The 17230-nt window shown below is 44.6% G+C and overlaps 1 protein-coding gene across 1 annotated transcript in view; it reads right to left on the reverse strand.

Annotated features, from left to right (window-relative positions):
* The window catches only part of LOC111977092 (sodium channel protein type 8 subunit alpha-like), a 62408-nt gene that overhangs the window by 24981 nt on the left and 20197 nt on the right, over window positions 1-17230 (reverse strand). Inside the window, 9 exon segments of the mRNA XM_070448079.1 lie at window positions 1456-1929; window positions 2189-2545; window positions 2945-3118; window positions 5298-5536; window positions 7318-7453; window positions 8470-8490; window positions 9530-9853; window positions 12696-12983; window positions 13810-14016. Coding sequence (XP_070304180.1) covers window positions 1456-1929; window positions 2189-2545; window positions 2945-3118; window positions 5298-5536; window positions 7318-7453; window positions 8470-8490; window positions 9530-9853; window positions 12696-12983; window positions 13810-14016 — 2220 coding nt within the window.

Raw genomic sequence — 17230 nt, forward strand, 5'->3', positions numbered from 1 at the left:
TGAAAGGATGATGAAGAAGAAGAAGATGTAGACATAGTCCTGGGGCTAAGATACATTCTGGTCATACACATAATGAGCTGCGTCTACCCATGTCTACATGCGGAGTGTGTGATCTGTCATACTCGACGTGTTCTAATTGACCTTGAGTAAACACATGCCATGACTAGCAGAGTACCAATGACCTGGTTGTAATTCACCTGGACTTTACATTACATCAGAGAGCGCTAGATTTTAAACGAGAGCCTCCAATGAACGATTCAAGTTGACTTTAAACGCTAAACTACCGTAATAATAAGCAAACGATGAGACTTAACTGTAAATATAAAAACCACAGCAGCTGACTGCAATTCCTAACATGATGATATGCCACAGATTTAAGACGTACTGTAGCCTACAGGGGTGGAATATCAAATAACCATCCACTCCAGCCATACTGCTAAATGTATTGGCGACGTTTTAAGAAAGAAACAAACACCAGTCAGCAGATATCCATTTCATCCACGGCTGTAGCCATTACTATATGAGTGTGTGTATATATGAGTAATGGACTTACATAAGAGCCTTGGGCAGTGGAAACTAATGTTACACTGGTGACCACACCCATGCTTTACAGCCAGGAGACCACAAAACAACAACCATGGAGTAATGCATCACTACAACATTACTACAACATCACCGCAACATTACAATACGATTACCTCAGCATTACCAAAGCATTAATACAACATTACCACAACATTACAATAAGATTACCGCAACATTACCAAAGCATTACTACAACATTACCACAACATTACAATAAGATTACTGCAACATTACCAAAGCATTACTACAGCATTACCACAACATTTAATACAACATTACCACAAATTACAATAAGATTACCGCAACATTACCAAAGCATTACTACAACATTACCACAACATTACAATAAGATTACCGCAACATTACCAAAGCATTACTACAGCATTACCACAACAATTAATACAACATACCACAACATTACAATAAGATTACCGCAACATTACCAAAGCATTACTACAACATTACCCACAACATTACAATAAGATTACCGCAACATTACCAAAGCATTACTACAACATTACCACAACATTGATACAACATTACCACAGCATTACTACAACATAACCACGCCATTTGGTGACTACAACATTACCCCCATGCAACATAACTACATCGCTGCAACATTACAACATAACCACAACATTACTTACCCCCTGCAAAAATACCACAACATTACTACAACATAATCCTCAAATGACCTCCTGCAACATTACAACAACATCATTATCAAGAGACAAACTATGGGTGTATCTAAAATGGCACCCTATTCCTGGTCATGCACTACTTTTCATCAGAGCCATATGGATGTACCAGGTTCTCATGACAACATATTCATTAAACAATTGGCTAACTAACTCTCTGTTCACGCACCTCTTTGCTGTTCTCGTTCTCCGACTCGCTACTGAAGTCCTCGGTGTTGAGGTTCTCGAAGTCGGACTCTCCGACCGCGATGGGAACGCACACGGTCAGGTTCGGATTATGGATGAAGGACATGTGGTCCTCGTCGATCATGTACTTCCCGACGCTGCTCCCTATACCACTAGTGGTGCCGTTACCATTCTTGGTGTAGTCCAGGTCGCGGTTGATATCCACACCACTGTGGTTGGCGATACAGTTCAGCTTCTTGTTGTACATGTCGTCTAAAGGTTTCTGTTCATCCTCCGCCGGCGGCTTCTTGGTCAAGCTGAGCACCAACTCTGCCAGCTTGATCTTGAACCAGGCCACGCCCTTCTTGATGCGGATGACGGAGATCTGAAGGTTGTTCATCTCTCCGTCGTCGTCTGTTGCGGCTAAGTTGTCTGCGCTGAACGAGGACAGCAGCAAGGCAAGGAAAAGGTTCAACACCTACAGGGAGGAGAATCAGGCACACACTGGGTCAGACGTGAGGGTGGATCTGGCATGGCCAACGGAGATGTGTGTACACATGGGACCTGGTATGTGTCGTGTAACGAACCTGCCGTTCATAAGACGGCAAACTGCTCCCAGAGAGTTACGTTTCTTGGGCCAGTGATTACGGTCACCGCCTTCGGTTATGGCGACTGGGGTTTGAGGACCATCAGGAAGGCTAGTATTGTATACAAAGATACACTCTGGGGACACTTACCACCAAGTTCCCGATAACCATGACCATCATGAAGACGATGAGACACATGCCCTGTCCGGCCACCTCCATACAGTCCCACATGGTCTCGATCCACTCCCCGCACAGCACCCGGAACACCATCAGGAACGAGTGGAAGAAGTCGTGCATGTGCCAGCGGGGCAGCTTACAGTCCAGGGCGATCTTACACACACAGTCCTTGTAGTTCTTGCCGAACAGCTGCATGCCGACCACGGCAAAGATGAAGACGATGAGCGCTAAGACGAGGGTCAGGTTTCCCAGGGCGCCAACAGAGTTACCGATGATCTTGATCAGCATGTTGAGTGTGGGCCACGACTTGGCCAGTTTAAACACTCTTAGCTGATGGAGAGGGGAGGGAGGAAGAGAGAGACAGGGAGGAAGAGAGGATGTGAGAATGATGGAAGAAGGGAGAGAGGAAAATACTCATTAGCAGCTGGGGTTTGAGTGATCAATAGTTCTGGTTGCGGTAATGGCTCTTGGGGTATTGGTAGGGTAATTGATAGAGCAGAAGCAGTAATTATGAAAACTAGCAGTACACAGACTAGTAAGGCAGTATATACAGTAAGTTGTATTGCATACAAGTAAATGTATCACTACAACAGACAGTGCTGTAGTTGAGCAACACCATGTAATCATTCAGCACGTGAATCAATGCACGCTGTGGAATTGATATGATTGGTGTACACAACTGACAGACACGTACATTTGGGGGGAGGGCGGGGCTAAAAGAGAGATTACCAATCGGAATGATCTGAGCACGGACAGCCCCTCCACGTCAGCCAATGCCAGCTCCACTAACGATAGGGTCACAATGAAGCCGTCAAAGCAGTTCCACCCTTCCTGGAAGTAGTAGTAGGGATCCATGGCAACCAGCTTGGCAAACATCTCCACAGCAAAGATCCCTGTGAACACCTGGCAGGGACAAATAGAGGTCAGAGGTCAGCTAGAGTAACTGCTATGGAAACATTTACCTTTCAAAGTGACAAAGAGAGGTCAGACGTACTGTAGGACCTGGTACTATAATTCTTTTAAAAAGTTAGCGGTGAGCACTACCTTAGATGGAAATTAAGATTAGCCCACTAGCAAGAGGCTAGCACTTACCTCAATTAAGATTCAAGAACGCTTTCTGGAGTCTCTTTGAATGCATTTCCAATGTCTCGATGGCGTGTGTTTCTCTGTCTAAAGATGACCCTTGTGTAGGCTGCCTTCACATTCAAAATGTGCAAAACTAGCTCCCTTAGGACAGTGACATTTTCATCACAGGACAGACATTTGGCTAGCAGAATGTCACCTAAGCTAGTAGAAATTGTGGTTTACTAGCCCGGCTAGTCAGTGCTCAAAATCCTTACTCTCCATCCCTTACAGCTGCTCTGAAGTCAGTAAGGCCATTGTGACACCTCTGTGTTCTGCTAATGAGTCTAATGAATGGCTGAATGTCATAGTTAATCATGGAGTCAGCTGATGTAACACCCTGGGTGTCAAGGCGTGGCCGGGCAGTGTTTGTGTGTGTGTGTGTGTGTGTGTGTGTGTGCGTGCGTGCGTGCGTGCGTGAGAGCATTTGTGTGTGTGAAGATGACTCATGCTTCAAGGTTATACCCAACCCATGAATGAAAATACCTCTAACAGAACACACACACTGCCCGATGCTGAATATCACAAATAATTTCACAACAAACACACACTGGTCTAATATGTAAAAGACTGATCTCACAATTTACGGAAAGTGATACATTTTCCAGCTGCTGTAAATTGATCAAACCGCTAATATCAATATCATAACCATACCACAGAAAGAGAGACTGTGTTCTACTGATATGCTATCCATGCTAACAACATGAACTAGTAGCTTTAGCTAACATGCTAACTAGACAGTGAAATCCTATGTGCATCAGCTCTACTTTTACTGTGTTTCTGTGGAAATTCTAATAGCATCCATGATAACAGCATCAGCTAGTTGCTTTAGCTTGCATTAGCTAGTAGGCTTAAGGCCCTAAGCAATATGCTGAAACCGTATGTGCAGCTCAGGAATTTGACTCAGTTTCTGTAGAAATGCTAATTGTAAAAAGGGCCAGGTTGGGATTTCAGAAAAAAAGAGCCGTTCTTCAGGCACCATTTTAGGGGAGCTCATCGATCAGGCAGCATCAAATATTAATGTGGGCCACCCACCAGCCTGGCATGCAGCACAGAGACAGAGCAGGCAGCGTGAAGCAGATTTCTGCCTGGGACAAGGAAATAGCAGCACAGAAGAATCATATGATAAGAGGGGGGGGTTGAGAGGAAGGAAAAAGTACAGAGAGAGACTCCTACAGTATACAGACCAGCCCCATGTAAGAAATGGGGAGAGAGGAGGGGGGAGAGAAGGAGAGAAGGAGAGGAGCAGAGAGGAGAAAGACACAAGGAAGATGTGTATAGATACAGGGACACTGTAGGTAGGGGGTCCGGGAACGTTTTCATTTAGCTTTGAATAGCCAATGAAAGAACTGCCAATTATGTGTACCAAAATAACACAGCTCTCTCAGCAGACGACAAGCGAATAGATCTTATAAGAGGAGATGTCATTGTCAACGCACCACGACAAGGACGAGATAACGATCAAATGCCAGATTCTGTTCAGTTTTTTAATGAACCCACTATCAATGATGGGATATACAATGGAAACGAGACAGAGAGTTGAGAGAGAGAGAGAGAGGCCTGGGGTGGTCACATCGTGGTCTAGCTTGCAGTTAGTGTCGCCGCCCCCAGGTGCACACATATGAATCTGTCTGACACACACACTCTCCTCCTGTCTTTCCCGTCCCCTCTACTGACTGTCCTATCAAGTGGGTTGAATTATATGAGCTAAATACTAGAAAGTGTCTAATGTTACCGTATACTTTCTAAGTTAATACCATACAAATACTAGGTAAGTACTAACTTAAAGTACCAGCTTAAAGTACTTTTTAAAGTGGCACTTTACCACTTTTGTAACCTCATATTCATCATCTACAGCGCCATACCAGTGTCTACATGTGAATATGAGGTTAAAAAAATGCCTCTATAAGTGCCAGCTTATAACGGCTGTTAAATATCACCAAAAAAAAGAGATCCTCACCAGGTTTCCCACAGACAGCACCTCCTCAAAGTGCGGGGTCATGGGGTAGTGCTCCATGGCCATGAAGAGGGTGTTGAGGACGATACAGATGGTGATGGCCAGGTCCACGAAAGGGTCCATGACGATCAGGTTGACAATCTCCTTGATCTTCAGCCAGATGGGACAACACTCCCAGATGAGGAAGATGTTGGAGAACTTATACCAGCAAGGTGGACAACTACGCTGAGACTCCTCCAGTTCTGAGAAAATTGATTAAGAGACCACGCCAGGAAAGGAATATATCAAAAATCCAAATAATAGAATAGTCTCCAACAGCGCAAATCCTGTCCCTGCCCACCTGGCGCTACAGCCATCCTTAAGGAAACACTCAAAGTATTTGAAAGAAAACAGAGATACATGTTATAAAATAATAATAATATGTCCTGTTTATGTAATAATAATATGTATGTCATGCATTGTCTGTAAGTACAAGAATGACAAGCAATAGTTTTAGAACACCTACTCATACAAGTGTTTTTCTTTATTTGTAATATTCTCTACATTGTAGAATAATAGTGAAGACAACAAAACTATGAAATAACACATATGGAATCATGTAGTAACCAAAAAAGTGTTAAACAAATCAAAATATATGTTGTATTTTGAGATTCTTCAAATAGCCACCCTTTGCCTTGACAGCTTTGCACACTCTTGGCATTCTCTCAACCAGTTTCATGAGGTAGTCACCTGGAATGCATTTCAATAAACAGGTGTGCCTTGTTAAAAGTTAATTTGTGGAATTTCTTTCCTTCTTAATGCGTTTGAGCCAATCAGTTGTGTTGTGACAAGATAGGGGCGTATACAGAAGATAGCCCTATTTGGCAAAATACCAAGTACATATTATGGCAAGAACAGCTCAAATAAACAAAGAGAAATCATCATTACTTTAAGACATAAAGGTCAGTCAATAAGGAAAATTTGTCATTTGGTCTGGAGTCCAAATTGGAGATTTTTGGTTTCAACAGCCGTGTCTTTGTGAGACGCGGTATGGGTGAACGGATGATGTTCGCATGTGTATTTCCCACCGTAAAGCATGGCGGAGGAGGTGTTATGGTGTGGGGGTGCTTTACTGGTGACACTGTCTGTGATTTATTTAGAATTCAAGGCACACTTAACCAGCATGGATACAACAGCATTCATCTGGTAGGACTATCATTTGTTTTTCAACAGGACAATGACCCAACACACCTCCAGGCTGTGTAAGGGCTATTTGACCAAGAAGGAGAGTGATGGAGTGCTGCATCAGATGACCTGGCCTCCTCAATCCCCCGATCTCAACCCAATTGAGATGGTTTGGGATGAGTCGGACCACAGAGTGAAGGAAAAGCAGCTAACAAATGCTGAGCACATGTGGGAACTCCTTCAAGACTTTTGGAAAAGCATTCCAGGTGAAGCTGGTTAAGAGAATGCCAAGAGTGTGCAAAGCTGTCATCAAGGCAAAGGGTGGCTATTTGAAGAATCTCAAATATAAAATATAATTTGCTTTGTTTAACACTTTTTTAGTTTCTACGTGATTCCATATGTGTTATTTCATAGTTTTGACGTCTTCACCATTATTCTACAATGTAGAAAATAGTACAAATAAAGAAAAACTCTCGAATGAGTAGGTGTTCTAAAACGTTAGACCGGTAGTGTATATAGATATAGATATAGGAGATGTAGAACTCTTCGTCCAACGAGAGAGAAGGGCACCTCAGTTGAATCCCGTTTGGGGATCAATAAAGTCTTAACGTAAAAATCGTATCTCATCTTAAATCAGTTAGAAAAGGAAATAGCGAAATCGAAAGAACTGTTCGTCCAACAAACAAAAAAGGTGAGAGCCTGTTTTGACTAAGAAACTACGGGAAGTACGATCTGCCTTTCTTCGACATCAGATTTGAAACTTTTTGGTTTACACTGTCAGCTGAAAACAAAAGAGCATGGAAATAGCTAGTTAGTTAGTGTAGGGAAATTAATAGTATGAATAGTATAGGGACAGTACCCTCCACTAGTGTGTTGGTGATGACGCTCATGACACTGTTGGCCCGCTCTTTCCTTCCGAAGGAGGTATTGAGCTGGTCCACAGACACCATCAGGGAACCAGACAGCTTCTTCTTCACCTCAACCTCAGTAGTGGGCTGCCAGGAGGAAGAAGAAGAATCAAGCACTGATGGTAGTCAAACCATGAACACCATCCCACAGCGCCATCGCTGGCCAGGGAGGGATGTGCACTTGTAACAACACTGGATTGGAAGGAGGGGTTAGGCCCATATTGGAGGTTGGTCATTCTTTGGTTGGCACAGCGGATAGTACTGTATTTGTCTTGTTGTTGCTAGATGTTGAGAATATGTTGTGTCTAGAAACATGCAGGTCATACGCAGCCAGAATGGGAGCAGTGGTATGGGGATATTTGACAGTTACATAATACTTGAATAAGAATGTAATATTCCGATATTGAGCAGGGAAGTGTTTTGTATTTGTGTGTGTATGTATTAACGTTGTGACTTACCTATTCTCTGAAACTTGTAAAATAGGTTCCAACCACCATTACATCACACCCATTCTAACTAAATGTCCCCCTGTCTAAATGTTCCAATGCTGCCACTTTGACCATGTCCGAATACCCGTACTTGCGCTCTCAATAGTAGGCTGATTGGGTGTAAGAAAATTGAATGTTTTAAAGTATGTGACATTTTGAAAATGTTGTATGGTTTAAATGCCAGGATGTCATACTAATTTCGCCTTTTATCTAGTAGAATTCGCGGCAACACTATTGAGGAAGAAAAGCGCCTTTTCAGACCCACGTGTGTTTGACAACAGCTGATAATCAGATAAGAGGACGCGCTCTACCAAAATGAAGGAATGGCGGGAAACAACGCAAATGTGCATTAGATGACGCCTTCTCAGTATGGGTGAGCCTAGTATGTTGATATTTGTTGCTTACTGCATACATTTATTCTAAACAGTACGTTCTAAATAGTATGTAGTATGATTAGTGCACAGTATGCTGTTTTATTAAGTAGTAGGCAAGAAAGATTTCGGACACAGCCTTTTTTCTACTTTCCAAGCATTATCCTGTCCCTAACCCCATCAATACTCAGAACTCCACACTATCTGATAGTAATCCATTTTCTATTTGACCCTGAAATATCACCTTCAAGTCCTGTAACAAATCCTGTAGCATTTGAGGAGAACATAGAGGGAAGAGTAGTCTGGTTACTGTAGGAGAACACTAGGAGAACACAGGGGCAACACTATTCGGATTGCGGTCGTTCCAGTCGTCATGCATTGAGCATGCACCAAGTCAAAGAGTAGGAGAGGATAGGATAGACATCATAGCCACTAGTTTGGTTGTTATCATGCTGGCTAATTCAGAAACATTGTACAAGACCTGGTAGAAGGGCAAGTCAAACTACCATGCTGCTTACTAGCAAGAGAGAAAGATTGGTTTGGTTTTTTCATTTTCTTTGTTTTGGTTTGCTCACTGTTGATTGTTTGAAAAGGAAGGAAATATTTCCTCTATTTTGAAGAGGGTTTTTACTTACAATGACTGTTATATGTGGTTGTTTATACCTATCTTAGTGTGAATGCACTGACTGTACGTCGCTCTAAGATAAGACAGTTTGCTAAATGACTCAAATGTTAAAGGGATAGTTAAAGATTTTGGCAATTAAGCCCTTTTTTTCTACTTACACAGAGTCAGATGAACTCATGGATACCATTATGTCTCTGTGTGCAGTTTGAAGGAAGTTGAAGGTAGTTTCTGGAGCCATTACTAACTAGCATGAGTGCAATGACTGGAAGTCTACAGGAGCAAGGGCCTTGTTGCCAAAATCTCAAACTATCCCTTTAATGTCAATGTAATGTAACACCGTTTGGAGTGAGAAAATGAAAAGGTTGAGATATAAAACAACAGTATGCTGGAAGTCACTGAAAACCCCAGTTATAAAGTAACAATAAGAACATGTTTTTCTAATAAAGTAAACTAAAGTTTCTCTATTTTGCTTCTTTGGGTTGGGGGGCAGCATATCATACACGAGACACTAGGAGCAGTGGAGGAGGGCGAGCGCAGATAGCGCAGACATACGGACTTGCAAAGAAAAAAGTTGAGAAGAGAGACAGAGAGAATAAGAAAGTGAGGGAAGAGAGAAAGTTGAGAAAGAGGGGGCCATGCCTAGACGAGACGGGTCTGAGTTACTCATTGACTTCCTTACACTGTCGTCAGCAGATGCCTTATCTATTTTCACCTCAGGCAGAAGGCGTCCGCCGGTCCCCGGACTGATCAGCGACACCACGCCGTTGCAGTCCACCGTTGAGTTCCTCTTCCCGCCGCCGTGGTGGTAGCCCGTGTAGCTGCTCCGCCGGTACGGGCTGAACAGGGAGTCCCGCCTCTCCTCGCACTCCTCCACAGTGCTATGCTCGTCATCGGCGAACTCGTTCTCCGAGCCCACGTCCTTGCCGCGGCCCTTGAAGCTGAAGATGCTGCTCTTGCTGTTGTGCCTCGACAGGAACGGCGAGCCTGGGATACTGAGGAGGGACTGCAAGGGACAAGAAGACAATGAGATGAGGAGAGGAGAGGAAACGAGAGGAGAGGAGAGAGATTGATGTAGCTGTGTAAAACTCCTGACACAAAGCATACAAAAGAGCACTGAAGATCATGGGTTGAATCCCCACAACCACCTTTCCAACTATCTGTCCTCCTGTCTTTATCTGTTTTAGTACTGTCTACATCAGGGATCTCTGTCCCGTAGATTCTCTCTCCAACCCTAATCCAGTGCACCTGATTGTAATAATTAGCTGGTTGACAAGTTGAATCAGGTTAGTTACAACTGGTGTTGGAGTGAAAACCTACAGGAAGGTAGTTGTCCAGGAACAGGGTTGGAGAGCCCTGGTCTAAATGTAGCTTCAAAAATATGAAAGGAAGGTGGAATTCCTATTGAATTACATATGGAATTATAGGATCCCTATGAGAAGTCCAATCTCCATGAGAGAAGAAAAGAGATGAGGGGGTTGTTTTGAGTCGTTGATTGTGCCATTACTTGGGACAATCCTGGTTGTCATCAATTCTGGGGTCAAAATGAAAGGCACACGGCGGGCTGTGGATGTGTGTGTCGTGTGTGTGTGCTTTTGGCCACCGCGTGTCGTGTGTGTGTGGTGTGTGTGTGTGTGTGTGTGTGTGTGTGTGGTGTGTTTGTGTGTTGTGTGTGTGTGTGTGTGTGTGGGTGGGTGATGGAAAGCCTCCCTGTGTGTGTGTGTGTGTGTGTGTGTGTGTGTGTCACTTAGGGAAATGCTGATGGAGAGTGATCAAGTGACCTAGTAAACACAGGGAAATGCATCATAATAATAATAATATTTTGGACTTCTATTTTCAATGATCCAATGCTGCTTTAAAATTGTCGAAAATAAACAAAAAACAGAGATCCAAACAAGACAGCGGCAGACTAACAACAGGAAGAAACAGAACATGTAACAAAGAGAAGGGGGAGGGGCTTAAAGAAGGGAAAAGATTGTGATGTGTTGCACTTGGGAACGGCAAGGTGGCCTGCTGTGGTGGAACGGAGTGAGCGAGTAGGGTGCTAGGGGAGAAGAAGGTCAGAGAGGTAGGGAGGGGGTCAAGGTGACGAAGGGCTTTGTAGGTCAGAAGAAGGATATTGTAGTTCATGCGTCGGGAGACAGGAAGCCAGTGGAGTTCACAGAGGATGGGGGTGATGTGCTGCCAGGAGTTGGGCTGCAGAGTTCTGAACCATTTGGAGCTGATGGCGGGAGCTTGAGTTGATGCTGGAGAGTAGTGAGTTGATGCTGGAGAGTAGTGAGTTGATGCTGGAGAGTAGTGCGTTGATGCTGGAGAGTAGTGCGTTGATGCTGGAGAGTAGTGAGTTGCAGTAGTTGAGACAGGAGCTGATGAATGTGTGAATGAGGGTTTCAGCTGCAGGACGGAAGGTTTGAAGAATGAGGATTTGACAGTTTGTTGGATGTTGTGGTCGAAGGAGAGGGTGGAGTCCAGGAGTACGCCAAGGTTGCGTGCAGGGGGAGGGGGGAGAACCAATGGTGTCATCAATGGGGAGAGTGAGGTCGCCAACTTTGCAGAGTGTGGTTTTGGTGCCTATGAGGAGGAGTTTGGTTTTGTCGCTGTTTAGCTTGAGGAAGTTGTGTTGCATCCAGGTTTTTAATGTGGCAGGATTCAATGTGGGTCAGAGGTGCGTTGAGGAGGGATTTGGTGCTCAGGTAGATCTGGGTGTCGTCGGCATAGGAGTGGAAGTCGAGATTGAAGTGGCGGAGGATCTGACCAGAGTAGGGAACCCAGCACAGAGCCCTGGGGAACACCCTGTGTGTCAGCAGCGGAGTCAGAGGTATGGCCATTGAGGGAGATGTAGTGGGTCCGGTTGGTAAGGTATGATTGTAGCCAGTAAAGCGCTGTGCCCTCATACCCAGACCCTCAAGTCTGGTGAGCAGGATTTGATGGTTCACCGTGTCGTATAATCAAATAATTAGGCGACTGACATCCTACCCCAGCAAGGTCAAACACAGGACAGTCAGACAGGAGAAACACACAGCTGAGCCCAACGCTGCATGGGAAAAAATTCACTTCCTGCTTCTACTTTGTGTTTTTCTTCTATGGGTACACTCAATATTGCTGCCAGTCTACGCATTGTCGGAACATTGATTTGAATGGGATTCTCCATTGTAGTTATTCTATGGAAATATGAGCTGTTTGCATACGACTGTTCTCACTGTGAACCTGTACTGTATCTGTATCCTCTGTATCTGTATCCTCTGTACTGTATCCTCTGTACTGTATCCTCTTACTAATGTTGCATATAGAATCCTCTTTCTTACTACTGTTATATACATGTTCGCTCTGCTGATTTGACATGTTTATGGTCACAAGCCTGCTTGAGTACTCATCTGGTTAGCGGGCCTATTCTCTAATACTGATGATGACAATGACCAAGATCTCAGACAAAACCTAGTTCTAACACCAATAGAATTCACATGAACGCATGAACGAATACTGCCCTGTGTTGCTGAACAGATACACTAACAGTACCCTATGAAAGATGCCAGAGCAATACAACACTGTGCGACTGCTCTTCTCTCACTGAAACATTCATGTACTCACTGTTAATAATTCAAGCCTTGGATGCATGCTACTGTATCTTTAGCTACAACAAATATACGCACAGTACTGTATATGTTATGATGCTATAAACTGGTTATAACCTTTAGCTACACCCAATATACTTCACACACTGTAGTAGGAGCCTTAAACAGATACATTACAAAGCTCTAAATAGTGTTTATCTGAGTTTATCGCTCAAGGCTAAATTATCTATGGCTCAGAATACATTACACCGTGACCTTCAACCTTCGTCATCTCACCTGGTTCATGATGGAAGACTTTCGACCCAACCGGTTGTCAGGGAAACGGAAGCGGCTCCTCTTGCTGCCGTCGTCTGACTCGGATTTGACGAACTTCTCGCAGTCCCCCTTCTCCTCCCTCTGTGACTGCTCTTTCTGGCGCCACTTCTTCTTGCGGTTGCGCCGCTCCTTGGCGCTCTTGGAACTGAGCTTGGACATCTCTGACGAGCTACAGGACAGGTTCCCCCCACCGTCGTCCTCCGCTACGTCCTCCGACACCGTGCCTGCCGACGTCGCCATGGCGTTGGCCTATCGCAGACCGCCACACCAGGACAGAGAGTGAAAAAAACACCTGTCTGTGTCCAGCCCTCCTGAAGCCTAATTTATACCCTGTGCAAATACGCAACGCACTTAGCTAGCTACTCAAAATGACGATCCTGCATAGTTTCATCAAGATACAAATTGCGGGGCTGCAGCTGAACTTGACTTACTTCACTTACTTGGGGCTGTGGAAGTATGCATCTTTTTGCTAAGCAAGTACGCAGAACGGCCATTTTGCGTAGCTAGGCTTCAGAGACATGGCTGTACAGCTTATATCAGGCTAAACAGATTTAAACTAAGCATATGTGACAGACAGGGTTCGAACCCCGGTTTGCTGTGAGCCAGAAGAGTGCATTAGCCCGCTAAGCCAAAACCTAGGCATTGGCTCAGGAAGCCCATGCAGATCTTCAGGTCTCAGGCAAGGTTACTCACCTCCGTCACAAACACAGTGAGGTATAGGAGCACGGTAACGAACACGGCTCCACTGCTTATATTAGGCACAACAGATTTAAACCAAAGAGACAGTCAAGGATAGGAGTGAAGTATAGTAAGCAGAGACAGTGGCAATAGAAAGACAAGCACATACAGTATACACAGAAAGCTGCTGAGAGACAGACAGACAGTCAGACAGAACTGACAGACAGAACAGAACAGACAGACAGACACTGACCTGTGTGGCCTCCTGCAGAGCCAGTGACAACAGAGACAGAGAAACAAACACAAATGACCAAACACATATGCACTATATTCAGAGAAGGGTGCCATTTCGCAACCTCATAGACATGCTGAGACACAAAGACACTGGGATACTGACCTGTGCAGCCTCTTGCTGGTTCTTGATCTGCTCCAGCATGGCTTTGAACTCAGCCTCTTTTTGCTCGGCCTCCTCCATGGTGGCCTGGTTCTGCTCCTCATAGGCCATGGCCACCACAGCCAGGATCAGATTGACCAGGTAGAAGGACCCCACGAAGATCACCAGCACAAAGAAGATCATGTAGGTCTTCCCTGCTGCCCGCAGGGTCTGGGAGGGGAGAGAGAAGACAACAGAGGGTCAGATACACTGATATTTGACCTATAACCACTGACCTCTAAACCAAACAACATCGCTTCCCTGCCATCCTCAGGGTCTGGAAGAGAACAGAGAGTACAGCATAGCATCAGACACTTGTCACTCATCCAGTCCTCCAGAAGAGGCCGTCACTTTCTTCCCCCTCCTGTACTCAGATCTGGTTCATTACACTGCTAACTGGCTCATATGACAGGGCTGTGAGGTTCATATTGAGGTAGAGTTAGAGGGCAAAGGTCAGAGGTTATGTATCAGTTACTGAGTAGTCGTGAAGATATCCAGGCTGTGATGAAATTTAGAATCTACTGTAACACTTCCTCACTTCAAACACAATAAATTATATTTAGATTCCCTTCTGCTTACTAGAGCGTGATGCTGATTCGAATGCACTGTCATGTACATTATGTACGCTGATAATCAATGATTTATAACTGATTTGAAACTAGGAAGTAGGAATTATTCTTGGGTGTGCCAGCGCCAGAAGCACTTCCATGCACTGACTGCATTTCGCTAGGTTCCCAGTGTGTGTGTGTATTAGTTTCCCAGCATGGGCACAACTCGCCAATATCTGCATTTTGACCTAGTTTTCCAAGCAGTGCAGTGGAAGCACACCCCACCAGCGAGCTAGCGAACTAGCTAACACAAGCCCAATGATTTCAGTGAATTGGGATGCTATCCCCAGTGGAGAGAGGATTAAGAGGCTCAAGCAGAAGCACAGAGCAGCAGACAAAGAAGACCCCAACATACCTTTAAAAACAGCCTTTAAAAATAGCCCGTCTCTTAAATGTTTCATAATACTATTCAGAATTACATGTATGTATTACATGATCATGGCATGTACTAGTTTTCTATTGTATAAATGCAGTGGCAATATTTCAGTATACTAAAAAAAAGTAGTCCACTTAGGGAATAGGTTGCCATTTTGGATGCAGCTTTAGTTCCCCTTTCAAAAGAGGGAGTAAAGTATGGTCTGCACTAGGGCCCTTCAAAAGAGGGAGTAAAGTATGGTCTGCACTAGGGCCCTTCAAAAGAGGGAGTAAAGTATGGTCTGCACTAGGGCCTTAAAAGAGGGAGTAAAGTATGGTCTGCACTAGGGCCTTCAAAAGAGGGAGTAAAGTATGGTCTTGCACTAGGGCCCTTCAAAAGAGGAGTAAAGTATGGTCTGCACTAGGGCTTCCTTCAAGAGGGAGTAAGAGTATGGTCTGCACTAGGGCCCTTCAAAAGAGGGAGTAAAGTATGGTCTGCACTAGGGCCCTTCAAAAGAGGGAGTAAAGTATGGTCTGCACTAGGGCCTTCAAAAGAGGGAGTAAAGTATGGTCTGCACTAGGCCTTCAAAAGGGGAGTAAAGTATGGTCTGCACTAGGGCCCTTCAAAGAGGGAGTAAAGTATGGTCTGCATAGGGCCTTCAAAAGAGGGAGTAAAGTATGGTCTGCACTAGGGCCCTTCAAAAGAGGAGTAAAGTATGGTCTGCACTAGGGCCCTTCAAAAGAGGGAGTAAGGTATGGTTCTGACTAGGGCCCTTCAAAAGAGGGAGTAAAGTATGGTCTGCACTAGGGCTTCCAAAAGAGGGTAGTATGGTCTGCACTAGGGCCCTTCAAAAGAGGGTGTATGGTCTGCCTAGGGGCCCTTCAAAAGAGGAGTGTATGGTTTGCACTAGGCCTTCAAAAAGAGGGAGTATGGTCTGCACTAGGGCCCTTCAAAAGAGGGTGTATGGTCTGCACTAGGGCCCTTCAAAAGAGGATGTATGGTCTGCACTAGGGCCCTTCAAAATAGGGTGTATGGTCTGCACTAGGGCCCTTCAAAAGAGGGTGTATGGTCTGCACTAGGGCCCTTCAAAAGAGGGTGTATGGTCTGTAGGGAGCAGAGTTGAGGCAGAGAGAGAGGACTTCCTGGGTTCTGGCAGAAGCAATTCCCTACCCCATCAATTATGGATGCGGTTTACATGTAGTGCTGGTAAGAATATTCAACACAACACACTGCGACACTCCCCAGCAAGACAGGGTAGGAGCACAAACTGACAAAAGGACAGAAACTCTACTGTTCTCCTGTTTCACACATAGACTTCCCCCTGACATTAGGACAGCAGAGTCCATAAAATAACTAGCTTACCAAGATCGTGACATGCGGTTGTCTCTCAAAGCTACCTTAACATTTCAAAAATATTTTTAAATGTTTTTACCTTGCTCTGGATAAGCGCGTCTGCTAAATGACCACATTGCAAATGTACTGCAGACCAAATATTCTACACACGCACACACACACCTGAGCCTACTCTGGACACAGTGCATATGATTGGCTGCAATCTTAAAACCTGGTAATGTTTGAGCGGGTAGTTTATGCATGCAAAATCTAAATCCTAGGTTGAACCATAATGGTCTGACAATCTGATACAATACAATGGGAAATCATTTGAGATCATTTCAGATTTTCCTCCTTAGAAAACAAGCACATATTGTACTGTAGTATCTTGATTTAAAACAGGACAGCACAAATATCCTTCTGGAATACAGCTGAATGCAAACGGTGACTTGAGTCTCCATATTACAAAGCTCAGATGAGCGAACACTGGCACATGCACAACAGTAGATTTGGAGATCTGACAAAAGAAACGTGTCTGTTCTGAGCTAAGAAGCCATGTAATCTGCATCCCAAATTGCACCCAATTCCCTATATAGTGCACTACTTTAACCATAGCCCTATGGGCCCTGGTCAAAAGTGGCTCACTATATAGGGAATGAGGTGCCATTTGGGATGCATATGTAGTCTCCTTGATTGCCCATACTGTTCTCTTCCTTTCCTTCTCCTCCCTCTGACCACTCCTGCCCTCTCTGCTCTGTATGACAAAGCCTAAGCGTCTCTTTCCACCATTCCAGAGTGCCTGTATGGCTGAGGAGCTGCATCTCATATGGCACCCTAAATATGCAGTGCACTATGGAATAAGGAGCCACAGTGTGGAAATTAGGCTGTAAAACAGGCAGCATGAGTTGAGCCAGGGGCCACAGTATGGAGATTAGGCTGTAAAAGGCAGTATGAGTTGAGCCAGGAGCCACAGTGTGGAGATTAGGCTGTAAAACAGGCAGTATGAGTCGAACCAGGAGCCACAGTGTGGAGATTAGGCTGTAAAACAGACAGCATGAGTCGAGCCAGGAACCACAGTACATAGAGTAGG

Source organism: Salvelinus sp. IW2-2015, linkage group LG17 (genome assembly GCF_002910315.2).
Source record: "Salvelinus sp. IW2-2015 linkage group LG17, ASM291031v2, whole genome shotgun sequence".
Classification (NCBI taxonomy): domain Eukaryota; kingdom Metazoa; phylum Chordata; class Actinopteri; order Salmoniformes; family Salmonidae; genus Salvelinus; species Salvelinus sp. IW2-2015.